The sequence below is a fragment of the Meira miltonrushii genome, assembly GCF_003144205.1.
Source record: "Meira miltonrushii strain MCA 3882 unplaced genomic scaffold FA14scaffold_10, whole genome shotgun sequence".
NCBI classification, from domain to species: Eukaryota; Fungi; Basidiomycota; class Exobasidiomycetes; order Exobasidiales; family Brachybasidiaceae; genus Meira; species Meira miltonrushii.
In genome coordinates, this window is record NW_020289952.1 from 25,069 (window position 1) to 38,008 (window position 12,940).

Below are 12,940 nucleotides of genomic sequence, written 5' to 3' on the forward strand. Positions count from 1 at the left end.
GCAAGAAGAGCCTTCAACGATCAAAGGCGAAACAATGACAACCGAAAGATCTTATGGAGCTTTGGATTCCTCCGATAATCCTGGCGGTACAAATCATTACCTTTCTAGACAATCTGCTTTAGCTTCTAGTGAGCCAGTGCCTACTGATGCTGATGAATTGCCTTCAACTTCTGCAGAAGCTCGAAAACCTCGTCAATTCAGCTTTAAGAAGAGAAAACAATCTGTAGGCGGAAGTATGACCGGAAGCGAATCGCCAAGTCAAGGTGGCGGAGGTGGAAACGGATTCTTGAAACGTGCTTCCATGGCCGCATTTGGTAGAGCTTTACCTAGTAATGCTTCCAATGCACCATCTGGTGATGGCGGTCGATCGGCTTCGCAAATGGCACGAAATCGAAATTTGAGAAGAATTCATACGATCAGCGTAAACGGACATCAAGATCTGCACGGAAACGAACCAGATATGTCACAATGGGAGCGCAAGCCAAGAATTCCCTCTTTGATGCCAGCAAAATCGTCTCCGAATAGCACGCCTATTCCAACAGTTCCTTTTGTAGTGTTATGCCTCGTTTGCTTTGGTGAATTTAGTAGTGCAGGAGTTGCAGGTCCATTTTTGTTCTTTCAAATCGAATCATTCAACGTTGGGGGTGAAGGCGAAGTGGGCTATTGGGCAGGAGTGGTAGCCTCAGTTTTCTTCTTTGCTCAATTTTTAACTTCTTTACTATGGGCATCTATCGCTCAAAAGCATGGAAGACGTGCAGTTCTTTTGGTCTCTTTGGTTGGCAACTCGATCTCTCTGATCTTGTTTGGAATGTCGACCAATTTACGTATGGCGATCAGTGTTCGTCTAGCACAAGGTTTGTTCAACGGCGCTGTCGGAGTGGCTAAAGGTGCGGTACGTGATCTTACGGATGAGACAAACGAAGGTCGTGCTATGGCTCAATTGGGATTTGCTTGGGGAATGGGCGGTATTGTTGGACCATTGATGGGCGGTCTTTTGTGCAATCCGACGGATAAATTTCCATGGCTTTTCGGCAATAATGAATTTCTGAAGCATTATCCTTACGTTCTTCCTTGCTTAGTCGTTGCCTCTTTCACTGCGACTGGTGCATTTTTGACGCTGTTCATCGGCCCTGATGGTGGGCCAAGGACGGGAGCTATTCATTTGCCGGAAAAGCCGGATATTGAACGTGCTGGCCATCGTACTGCTTCAAATTTAGGAAGCTTTGGACGAACTGCTAGCAAGAAGATCAGTGGATATTTTAAAGGCGGACAAGATGGCTCTCATACCCCCACAACCCCCTTGGGTGAATCGTTGGTCAGCTTGCGAGGTGCAGAAATGGCGGGCCCAAGTTATAGCAATGACGGCTTACCACGAACCTTTACGCAGCAAGTAGAAGACGAAACTGGAGGTCCACCTTCTCCACACGATTCGGATGAGGAAGGCACAATCATCACCACGACCCGAGCCGGAACGTCTGGATTTGATGATCATCGTAGACCAGCTTTTGCGCGTAATCGTCCGCGTCCGATGTCAAGAACAACAGCACGACATCGAAGTATTCTTGGTGGTGGCTCTGCCTATGGTTATGAAGGCAATGCGCCTCTTTCAAGCTATACAGGAACGGGAGCGGGAGGAGGAGGAAGTCGTTTTGGTGGAATCGCACCTTCGCAATTAGACGTCAGCTCAAATGCAGCAGGCGAAAATCGAAGAAACTCAACGCAGCAGACGTCCACCGGTTTGATCAATAATCGAACAAGCGTTTTATCCACAACCCAATATGCCCCTGATTTTGAACAATTGGGTAATGAAGGATCAGATGGAAAGCCCAGACAATTGAGCTTTGCTCAACGATTCCTATTGGCAAATGATGATGCTGTTTTAGGACTGTCGGACCTTTGGGTTGCTGCAGCTATCAATAATGATGAGACGTATGCAGACGATGAAGATGATGACTTCGGATACGACTACGGAGATGAGGAGGATACGATAGACAGATCTCGTTTAGAAGAAGAGGAAGAAGAAAGAGAAGAGATTGATGATAGTTTGATAGATGAGGGATCAGATTTTGATCGATCTCTTGCACACGAATCGACAGGTTCAATGGCTTTCGGACACGATGAAACAGATGAAGATTCTCCCTTGATGCCTCGCCATTTACCTCCACTCAATTTTGCACGTCGCCATCGTCTGAACTCGACAGGAGCAAGCAGTCGAGGCTCGAGACCGTTTATGACAAGAAGAGGAAGCAATAATAATCGAATTCCAAGTGTTTATAGCAACACAGGCGTTGAAAGTGCACAAATCGTTCAAGCATTGCAAAGACCAATGTCACCTGGAATTCACTTTGCAGAAGATGCAAACGGATCTGGCATTCAAGGCGCAGGTGCTACTGCTGGCTATGATCCAACTTTGGCAGGGATTCCAGAATCGGCAAGTGTTTCTGGAACGATACGAATAGATAAAAATGGTACGAAGTACGGACAATACGGCGGAGGAGATCGATCGCAAATTTCATTAGCAGCAACGAGTGTGCAAAGACAACGTGCTATTGAGGCTCAACAACAATCTCTATTACGACAATTACCTCTAACTTTCATCGCGCATTATGCTTTGTTAAGCCTTCATTCTTCTACATTTGATCAGGTGTTTATGGCTTATCTCGTTACACCTTTCAAATCTGGCGGTCTTGGCTTGACGGCAGCACATTATGCAGAATTAATTGCAGCTCTGGCATTCTTTCAAATTGGATCCCAATTCTACTTTTATCCAAAAGTTGGACCGCCACAGGGAAAATTTTCTCATCTTTCAATGATGCGTTTAGGCACCAGCTTATACTTGCCGGTTTACGTCTTGTTTGCTTCTTTGCGTGCATTCTTGCATCCATCCACAGATGCGATTGTGATGTCGTTTATGATCTTGTTTGCCTCTTTACGTTTATTGGCTAATACTTGCTCTTTCACATCTGTGAGCATTTTGATGAATGCTACTACACAACCACATTTGGTTCCATTGGCAAATGGCTTAGCACAAACGACAAGTTCGGCGGCACGTTTTGTTGGTCCATTGGTAGGCGGAATGTTGTGGGCAAAAGGCGTTGAAGGTGGTTATGAAACGCATTCTTGGCCTTTTAACTATCATTTGGGATTCTGGGTGGCTGGTTTGTTGGGATTCTCTGGCTTTTTACATTCTTGGCTGATTCGCTGATATCTCAACCATCTTTTTATACAATCTTGTATGATCTCATAATGCTAATCATTTATCCATTTCATTTTGCAACCACAGCTACATCTGTGCACTCATTTTATGAATTGATTGTTTATCGTTTACGTTTCTCCGAATCTTTGGACGATTAGTCAAATTCAAACTCTCGCGAAAATGAAGTCGGAAGAAAAAAATCATTATTCAAACAAGTAACTATCTCTATGAATTAAAACGGTCACAATGAAAACTACTTTCATGCACGCATACGCTCATACATACTTCCATGAGAAAGTGTGCTCAACGGAGTCCACTTAACACCTCCATCGCTGTCGTTGCTTGTTCGACGGATTGCGTTTGACTCTTCTGCATTAGATGGTGAGGGAAATCGAAGTGGTGGTAGAGTATGAGGTTTGCTCTTTCCATTACTCAAGCCAGAGAGTGGTGGAAGAAAAGGTGCTTGTTCTTGTCCCATTTGTTGACCTATAGTCATTACACTTGAACCATTTGTAGTAGAACTAGAGGTACTACTATGACGTGATTTCAGAGGTGGCATATTCAACATTGAGCTGCTTTGTCCGTTCGAAGGAGCTTGAACGGGTGATAATGACGTCCTAGATCGTGAGGGAGGGGAATTGGACCATGAAGATCTTTGTTGAGAAGAAGAAGAACCACCATCTTTTTGACGGTATGCTACTGTTCCTCCGCTGGATAACCATCTTTGTGTTTCAGACAATCGAGCAGAATCCATTCGAACGTCCATTTGTAATCGATCGGATCTACGTTCCAAATCAGACCAAGCATGATGATCGTGATGAGAAGAAGATGCTTCGGAAGCTGCTGAACAACTTGTTTTCAGCATTGCGACTCCCATTGCGGTCATATGTTCAGTTATAAGTGCATGCTGTTCATTCATTCGTTCCAAAATTACCGCCAAATTATGCGCAACAGTTAGAGGTAACTGTACTCGTTCGTTCTTTCCTTCACTTTCCATAGCACCTTGCATCATCATAGAAGCAGCATCGGCAAAAGTATGAATGGCTGACCATGCTAAATCCAATTGTGATGTCCACCGTTCCCCACCAAATCCGCTTGAGTTTGTTCCGTTAAGCGCAAAAGATTGTAAAGAAGATGGTGAAGTAGGAGAAGGTGATTGAGAAGATCCAATCGGTTTAGCATAACCGTCATGGATAGCCGGATGTGCTTGTTGATATTGCTGTTGAACATTTTGTTCTTGCATGGCTGCTTCGCTTGGTCGTAGAGTTCTTTTGGTCGGTGGAACAGCTTTGCCCTGAGAATCGCTATAAGCGCAAGTTCTTCCACTAAAATCGCAATTTGAACAAGGCAAGCCACCATCACAACGTCTCTTCGCTTTATGACAAGCAACGCATGCACGTTGTAAACGTTTACGCTTTTTTCCTGTTGCGACTAAAGCGGGTGCTTGTTGCAATTGTTGAGTTGATTGTTCAAATTTCGACATTTCAGAATGGTGAGACGGATAAGAAGTTGTTGATGAAGTAGAAGCTCTGGGTGCAGATTGCCATAATGATGCATGGAGCTGAGAGGGATGTTGTTGTGTTTGTTGATGATGATGATGAGAGTGATAATGACTCGGTTGATGTAAATGCGGCATAAATGCGTTAGAAGTTGCCATCATGATGACTTTACAGTGTAATCAAAGAAATGGTGATCGTGTTTGTCGAAAAAGATGATGATAGTAAGAATGAAGGAAATATATTCGAATCCAAAATGGGGAAATGTAGGGTTCCACGTTCCTCAAAGATGTCAAACAAATAGCTGTCCAAAAGATCCTATTTTGCAAAGTAGGAATTGCGTTATCGGGGAAACGATATAGCAAGGCAGAACAGCACAATAAGAATGCTTGGTACGATAACGAAATCTAGCGTTTGAATGGAGCGATGTGGAAGGGAGAAAGGACAGTTTTGTTTATTCAATTTGAACGGTGAATGTTCCTTAAAGAGAGGTAACCATTCTCCACCTTGGCAAAGCTACTTCTAGGCACTTGATCAGTCCTTTTGCTTTTCCATATGCAAGCCAAGCCAATACCAAGAACTTGCGATTCTCTTTTTGCCAAGCCCGATATGCTTCAAGTCCTACGGTAAAGGATAGAGTATGGGGAGGCTGTGAAATGATACACGGAAAGATTTAAACTGTCAAAACAATTGAATGACATTTAAACGAAAAAAGAGACAGGTCTTGTGCCTTCTGCATACAAATAAGAAGGTGCATTTATCGTGGCTATCCTTTCTTTTTGTTCCTTACTTTGCCGCCGCGCCGTCAAAATCAACGATGGCGGCTAAACAGCATATCAAATTAAAATAAAAAAGTATATAGATGCCTTCGGTATGTCATTCTAGTCACTAAATCAGAGGAAGAATTGTAAGATTTTCTCCCTCTTTTCCCGTCAGCGGCGATGCGGCTGAAAAGTGTACTAGGAGAAGGATTTAAGAATAAATCTGCCAAAAATAAAATACTTCTAAAGTGCTCTGATGCAATTCCGTCCACGTTTCTTCATTTGGTTCACAAAGCTTGGCGAGATGTGCCTATTTTTGACAGTAAAGATGCTGCAAATAGAAAACTCATGCCTGAAATCAGTGGAAAACAAGGAGCCCGAAGTTTGAATTAATATTACACTGTTGTCATACCCGCTTTAACCACAATCAGCCTGGGTATACTGGCGTTGAGCCGCATGCAAAGTCCATCCCTCGTCCCGCCGGAAAAGCTTGGCACAAGGAAAACTATTGCACTTGACCACAGTAAGAGAATTACGCGTTTTTACTGTAGACAAAAATAACAGTGCCGCATCAACCGCCGGGAATGAATAAAATAGGCTCTGCGTCAGTCTTGCGTCAATTTGACATTCTTTATTCGTGTAAAAGACTTTAGCGCCTTTGCATGAAAAGCCGCGATTTCGCCTAGACAACCAACCGTTGCTTACAAACGAATAATTCATGTTTAGTGAATTGCGATCTTCATTTGGCTTACATACCTTATGCTCAACGGACAGCCTGCTATCTTGATAATGAAATTGATGATCATATTAAAACAATTGTAACCAAAGCCAAACTATCAATGGTAGCAAAATCATCCCCCGTACTTCTCGTAGAATATTCCTTTCTATAAAAATTGGTCTATTCAGCATAGCTGTCCTTCTGATTTCTCTTCTAGCCCTTGCTTCGAATCCACCCGTTGTAGAGCGAAGGGGTGTGATGGGAAATGCATTAGAAGAAGAATGAAATCCGATCATTTTATCTCTCATCCATCGATCTATTCCTCTCCCAAATATCCATTTACGATCGATAATCAAAAACAAGATTAATGCTGATAAACTCAAAGGGTACACTTTTGTCCAAATCTCAATTTGATCAGGTAAAGCACAAGGCATGGCGATCGCACTGGCTTTTTGCAATTGATCATCCCAATTCAAAAGCAATCTTGCATAACCAGGTTTACGTACACCTCCGGTCATGCTGAAAGCTTTTAATGTTAACTCTTCAGCAAAATGGCCTTGTTGATCATCCTCTTGCGAATATTGATGTCGAACGTGACAATGATCATGATCATCTCCAGAAAAGATCAATTTTGCATTGGAATGATGTAAGAGCCATTTGGATACCGGTCTTGCCAAAGCGTTTTGATAAGTTGCATACTGATCAACGCCTTGTTCGATACTATCCCTATGAAAGGATTCTCTATGCCAGCCTTGATCATCGATGCGGACCGCTTGATCTGAGCTATTCGTACTCGTGAGAGAATGCTGCGTTGAACATGGCGTGCCAGCTGGTCTATGAAGAGGTATATGCGAAATCAAGATTCGCACAGGCTCTTGTACGTCCGAAGTGCTTGCTGCAGATGTGCTTTGTATGCCTTCGATAAAGTCTATCGTCTCTGGAAATCGTGTCTTTCCCTCTTTATACCATTGTGAATCTTTGATCTGTTGTTGAAAATCAAGATGATCGTGTTGTTTCAACCATGCCGAATCCAAATCTTCTTGTTCCTTATTGTCGAAAGATGAAGTAGCAGGTGACATTCCTGCAAGGTGCAAGGCATCCACTAATGCGATTTCATGCGTTGGATTTTCACTGTTGCTGTTCAAGTACAATGGAAACCGAGCATTTACCGTTCTCTTCCAGTCATTCGATTCGATTACAATCCGTTGAGGGCCGCCTTTCGGTCGCAAGATCACTCTTTGTGAAGGTGATTTCTGTGAAAAGGAAGGAAGAGGTGCTCTCTTTTGATGTTGATCAAAAACTTGCTTTTCTCTTTTCTGGTAAAGCGAATCGATGTGTTCTCTTTTACCTCCTTTGGTGTTTCTACTTGTGATCGTATGATGCAATTGAGCACCGGTGTCTTTGACCGATTGCCCGACAGACCAAGTGTACCTCTTGCGTTCAACGTCATACCACGTCCCCCAAGATTGTAACCAACGTCGACGAGATTCTAGACTTTCACCTTCGAAAATGACATTGTGCGTCAAGGGTATCCTAATATCATGATTTCCAGGAACATAGACAGTCGGAACACGTTCCGGAAATAGGCTCTTGAACCTTGAAACATGGCGTTCGTACTGTAGTACGTCTTCGTTTGTATTAACCGCTCTTCTTCCGCCATCCAACAGATCGCCCAACCAAATCACTGAATCGCTTTGAGCACGACCTTGGATTCGAACAACTGCTTGGAAGGCTTTGCGTACGTACGTATTTGCGGCCCAGCGAACGACTTTATATGCCACCTTGTTTAAACCTAGGGGTAAATCATTCAAATGTTCGTACGACTCTCGATCGATCAATTGTGGATCTGCCAAGATTGTGATCATCATTCGGTGTACACCTGGATTAGAAATTGGATCTTTGGAAGTAGAAGCATGATCTGAGGGAATGCAACGTAGAGAAGTGAGAAGGAATGCGAGCCTTTCATTCCATAAAACGATCAGAAATCCCGTCCATCGTAGTATATGTATCGTACCGCGACCATCAGTGAAAAGAACGTCGAACGATTTACGTAAGAATCCCTTTTTTACCTTTACCTTTGTGTCATTATCGTGATCGGTCGTTGTATAGTCATCATGATGATCATGCAGTGGTAATACCATATGATATCAAATCGATCTTTGTTAAGTCACGATCAGGTAAAAATGATAATGGAAATGCGAAGAAGAAGAAGAAGAAGGAGAAGAAAAAGGAACGCAAGTCTGTGCGGTGCTTTGGGTGTTGCTTAAAACTTCGGTGTCCAACAAAAAGATAAATTCAACAGGCGCCGACAGTACAAAAGTACATACATTACGTTGCGCAGCGCAGGCGCGTGGCATGGAATAAGTGCACACACACACACTCGGCGGCTTGCTTGACTTGTGGGTATGTCTGTTTGTGTGCGGAGATTCCTTTCCAGCCCAAAAAGAAGCAAGTCAGAAAGTATGTATGTGTGCCGATGCATACATCTTCTTGAATCAGGGCATTCACTTCGAGCTTCTTACATCCATCTCTTTTTCACACATATACCCTTTCATTTTCATCATTCCTCTCTAAAGGTTTCATTTCCGATAAAGTTTATCAAATAGGAATTTACACTCACCTTGATCAAATACACCAATTGTAAAGGCACAAGACCTCCACAAGGAAAGGAAACCCATTCAAAGACCTATAGATCATGTCCAGATACGAAAAGTTAATAAAGGAGGCTACGAAGCCTAAACCTGGCGCTCCCAAGGCCAAGTATATCGACCCAATCATTGCAAGTTCTTTTAGCCAAGACGGCTCACTACAGGATATGTGTAAAGCTCTATCTTCACGTTTGAACGATAGCAGCAGCTTGGTGGTAATGCGAAGCTTGATAGTGATTCATACGCTAATAAGAAACGGTGGTGTCGATAACGTCCTCTCGGCAATGTCTGGAAGTGGACAAGGATCTTTGAGATTACGCAACGTTATTCAAGGAGGTAATTGGCAAGGATATGATGCTCCTCGGATATTGTCACCGTATGCAGCTTATCTCGACGATCGTATCAAAGCATACAGAGAGCTACGACATGATGTGATAAGAGCAGCAGATGCAGCACGAACACGTGGAGGTGATCGAAGTGAAGGAGCAGAATCAGGTCTACGCCTCAGAAGATTGACGGTCGAGAAAGGATTATTGCGTGAAGTTGGTGTATGTCAGAAAGTTTGTAGTAGACTTTTGGATGTTTTCTTTGCCTTCTTTTCCGGCGAGAATACTCGAGAAGAGCTGGCACTTACAGCATTCAGGATGAGTTTAAAAGATTTACTGGCGGTCTATGCTGCAATCAATGAAGGCGTGATCAACGTATTGGAACACTACTTTGAGATGTCAAAAGTGGACGCAACAAATGCATTGGAAGTATACAAAAGATTTTGCACGCACACAGAAAAGATCGTTGCTTTTCTCGCATCCGCAAGAAAAATCTCACATCATCTCAATATAAACATTCCAAATTTGCGACATGCTCCTGTCAGTTTAGCAGGTGCTTTGAAAGAATACTTGGACGATCCGAACTTTGAGAAGAATCGACAAGAATACAAGGAGAACAAACGTGTTGCAGATGGAAAAGGTATCAAGTCAGCGAGCAAAAATGCGGAAGTGAAAAAGGGTGAACTACCTGCATCTTCATCAAAGAAGAGCATCACGATTCAGGAGCCCTCAGCAGAAGAAAAGGCAAAACCGGTCAAACCTCCTACCTCCAATCAAGCATTGCAAGATTTCTTTGAAAGTATCGAAACAGACCAAATGAGTATGTTTGGACCTGGAGCACAACAACAAGGTTTTATGATGCCACAAGCAACTGGTTTCCAACCTGCGATGATGGCTCCTCAAATGACAGGATATAATCCGTTCTTTGGACAGCAATCCAATTTTATTGCGCCTCAACAAACGGCATTCTTGCAACAACCACAATTAACAGGATTTGCACAAGGTGGATTCCTTTCACCTCAAATGACAGGCGCGAATCCTTTCAGACAGAGTGTAATGATGCAGCCGACAGGTGGTGCATTTGGCGCAGGAAACATGTTTGGCATGCAGCCAACAGGACTACCCCAGCAACCACAACAACAACAATCATTCGGAGCACAATCAAATACCGCAGGCCCCTTCTTCAACACTTTCAATGCCAGCGATGCCGCAAAGGAACAAAATCCTGCTCCATCGACAGCTACAGACAATGGCCCTGAAAGATCTGCTAGTGTTCCGCTACCCAAAGCACTCTTGCCGCAAAAGACTGGTTCTCGGAATCCTTTTGCGCCACCGCCAGGATCTACACCACCACCAAAAGAACCTGCTTCGGCCAAAGGACCGACCTTGTTCGAATTGGCATACGGCGGTACAGGAGGTACTCAAGGGCCGACAGAGGGGGGAGGCGGTAATTATGGACTAGGTGCGGGTGCTTGGAATGGATCGCAAGCCCAATCGCAGCAAGCACAAAATTCCAATTCATCGCTCGTTCCACAAAAGACAGGTTTGATTGGCAATATTGCATCTGAATTTATCTCTGGAGCTCCAACGACAAATGGCAATCATGAAGTCCTATCAAGTACTCCAACAAACAATTCAGTCAGCCCATCTTTTACGTCAGGACCTACTGGAACAACATCATCGCAAGCACAGCCTTTTCAACCCTCTCAATCTTTCCTCTCCAGCCTACCGGCTCACATTTCACAACAGATCCAAGCATCACAGCCATCACAACAACCTCAAGCTTCACAGCCATTTCAATCAACTCCTTCCCAGTCTTCTTTCACTCCACAACAGACATCAAACACGAATGCTCTTTCTTCTGGCTTCTCAGGTTTATCACTCGGTACTCCTTCTGATTCTGCCCCCCTTCAACCTCAACCGACCGGATTTGGAGGAAGCACGGTCAAGCCATTCAAGCCTGAGAGTAGCTTTGGTCAAAATTTAGCAGTCAATGGAAGTTCGCCTTCATCTGCTCCAATACCTGCCAATATGACTGGAAACCCATTTGCCAGAATGTCGTAAAAAGAATCGTAAAAGAGATTAAAGTGTTGCATTATTCCTTCCTGAAATTATGCGTCTGAGTTTCGCTTGCCATCTAATATGCTCATAAGACGGTTAAAGTTATATTTTGTCGCCACTACCCGCTTTTTGGTGAGATCTCATCTAAAGCAAGTATGGAAAGCACGTGGATTTAGTCAGTTGTGAGGTGGTAACGGTTGAAAGGGGGAGGGGGAGAGTTCAAATCTTTCAAAAAGCAGACATTGTGATGCATACACTCACGCTGCATTCTTTGAATGTATGCTTGGCCGTGCGATCTTTTTGATTGATGTTGTAGTCACTGTGACTGTTAAGCCATATGGCACATCACGATCGAATTCATGCGTCACGTCTTGCCAAGTATGTACATTAGGAATTCATGCTAATCAATCCCGTAGGGACAAGTGATCAAGCTGGACGCGGACATGAAATGTTAGTCTACGCGCGCCGGAACAGATGCGTGACTTTATGCATAACTTATACTCCTCCCTCTTTCATCATTGCATTAAATGACGTTCTGATGAAATCAATTGAAGAGGCTTGGCCGTCTTAAGCCGATGCAATCCTTCCAAATCGATCCTTCGGGCTTTGCCCAAGTCCAACATAGGAGAGCGAAAAGAAAAGCAAATATGGCCGCCTACGGAAGAAGAAAACAAAGAGATCCGTTTTTGGGAGCTCGATTGTCTTTGTTGGGATTGGCAAATGCGCGAAGTAGCGAACCAGCATCAGCACTAATGAACATTCAAGACCAGAGAGTCAGTACAGAGATTGATTCAAACGCTGATATGGCCGAATCAGCTGCGGTATTATCACCTGCTTTCGGATTGACAGTTCCGTATAACACAATGTCCAGCATCTTATCCGATGTTTCGTTTGAGGAAGGATCTTTATTGTCTCAAAGTATCAGTTATCAAAGTGCTATGGCGGTTAATGAGATGCATAGAAGGGAAAGTAATAGTTTGAATTCCTCCAGAGATGATTCAAATCATTCGCAAAACGGCAAACAAGATTCATCTCTCAATCCTCCTTCAACACCAAAGCACGAAAATACAAAGTCCACTTTACTCGCATACATCCAAGCTTCACCGGCCGTCACTGATAATAGCCGAGCATCCAGTGGCAGTACGGTGAACACATCAATCCTATTTCCAAATCGTGAAAGTCAAAGAAGCAGTTTAGGAATGCTATTGATTGCCAATGATGACATCTTTCCTAGACCGCCTATTCGACGTGGGTATGATACCTTTTCCAACGATGGAACTATACTCGCACGCGGAGGATCGGAGATGGACGAAGAAACACCCAAAGCGAAACCGATTGAAATTGATGAATTTGATTATCGGAATAAACCTTTACCCGCAATTCGAGACTCATCGGAAGACGATAGAACAATCCGACAATCTATTCCACCCTCACCACCTTTGCCCACAACGATGAAGGATGGAGCGAATTTCTTACATGCACAAAATGCGATCGGACTTCTGCTTATGCCTGCTTCAGGAGAATCAACTACTGCATCCAAATTACCTTGCAAAGAACCTGCCAATTGATTCACTTTTGTCCTGTATTGATCGGCTTATTCACACAAGGACGTTGCCATTCTTGCCTGCTCTTTTCTTTTCTCGCAGAGAAAGAAGCTGTATCATATTTTTACTGCTACGATAAACATCTTTTATCACCTAAGTCTTTTTATTCATGAGATGATCACCTTGGATT

At 43.6% G+C, this 12,940-nt stretch overlaps 5 protein-coding genes across 5 annotated transcripts; 3 read left to right on the forward strand and 2 right to left on the reverse strand.

The window, feature by feature from the left end:
• Positions 1 to 460: 460 nt before the first annotated feature.
• On the forward strand, positions 461 to 3,205 carry FA14DRAFT_128358 (uncharacterized protein; the record flags this gene model as incomplete). Its single annotated transcript, XM_025496852.1, has 3 exons — positions 461 to 1,643; positions 1,698 to 2,042; positions 2,127 to 3,205. The coding sequence occupies 3 exons, from the start codon at positions 461 to 463 to the stop codon at positions 3,203 to 3,205; spliced, it is 2,607 nt and encodes an 868-aa protein (XP_025351633.1).
• A 177-nt stretch (positions 3,206 to 3,382) lies between these two features.
• FA14DRAFT_28594 (uncharacterized protein) lies at positions 3,383 to 5,114 on the reverse strand. The gene has a single exon (XM_025502131.1). The coding sequence runs from the start codon at positions 4,854 to 4,856 to the stop codon at positions 3,456 to 3,458; it is 1,401 nt and encodes a 466-aa protein (XP_025351634.1). The 5' UTR covers positions 4,857 to 5,114; the 3' UTR covers positions 3,383 to 3,455.
• Positions 5,115 to 6,215: 1,101 nt separating this feature from the next.
• On the reverse strand, positions 6,216 to 8,441 carry FA14DRAFT_28596 (uncharacterized protein). Its single transcript, XM_025502132.1, has one exon. The coding sequence runs from the start codon at positions 8,310 to 8,312 to the stop codon at positions 6,261 to 6,263; it is 2,052 nt and encodes a 683-aa protein (XP_025351635.1). The 5' UTR covers positions 8,313 to 8,441; the 3' UTR covers positions 6,216 to 6,260.
• A 425-nt stretch (positions 8,442 to 8,866) lies between these two features.
• On the forward strand, positions 8,867 to 10,270 carry FA14DRAFT_115776 (ANTH-domain-containing protein; the record flags this gene model as incomplete). The annotated part of the gene is made up of 1 exon (XM_025496127.1): positions 8,867 to 10,270. A coding segment is annotated over one exon (1,404 nt), but the record flags the coding sequence as incomplete, so codon positions are not given.
• Positions 10,271 to 11,853: 1,583 nt separating this feature from the next.
• FA14DRAFT_158833 (uncharacterized protein) lies at positions 11,854 to 12,774 on the forward strand (the record flags this gene model as incomplete). The annotated part of the gene is made up of 1 exon (XM_025497999.1): positions 11,854 to 12,774. The coding sequence occupies one exon, from the start codon at positions 11,854 to 11,856 to the stop codon at positions 12,772 to 12,774; it is 921 nt and encodes a 306-aa protein (XP_025351637.1).
• Positions 12,775 to 12,940: the final 166 nt, after the last annotated feature.

Bases quoted from the DNA above. Each gene is read 5' to 3' on its own strand.
- FA14DRAFT_28594 (XM_025502131.1), bottom strand. From the start codon at position 4,856: ATGATGGCAACTTCTAACGCATTTATGCCGCATTTACATCAACCGAGT.
- FA14DRAFT_28596 (XM_025502132.1), bottom strand. From the start codon at position 8,312: ATGGTATTACCACTGCATGATCATCATGATGACTATACAACGACCGAT.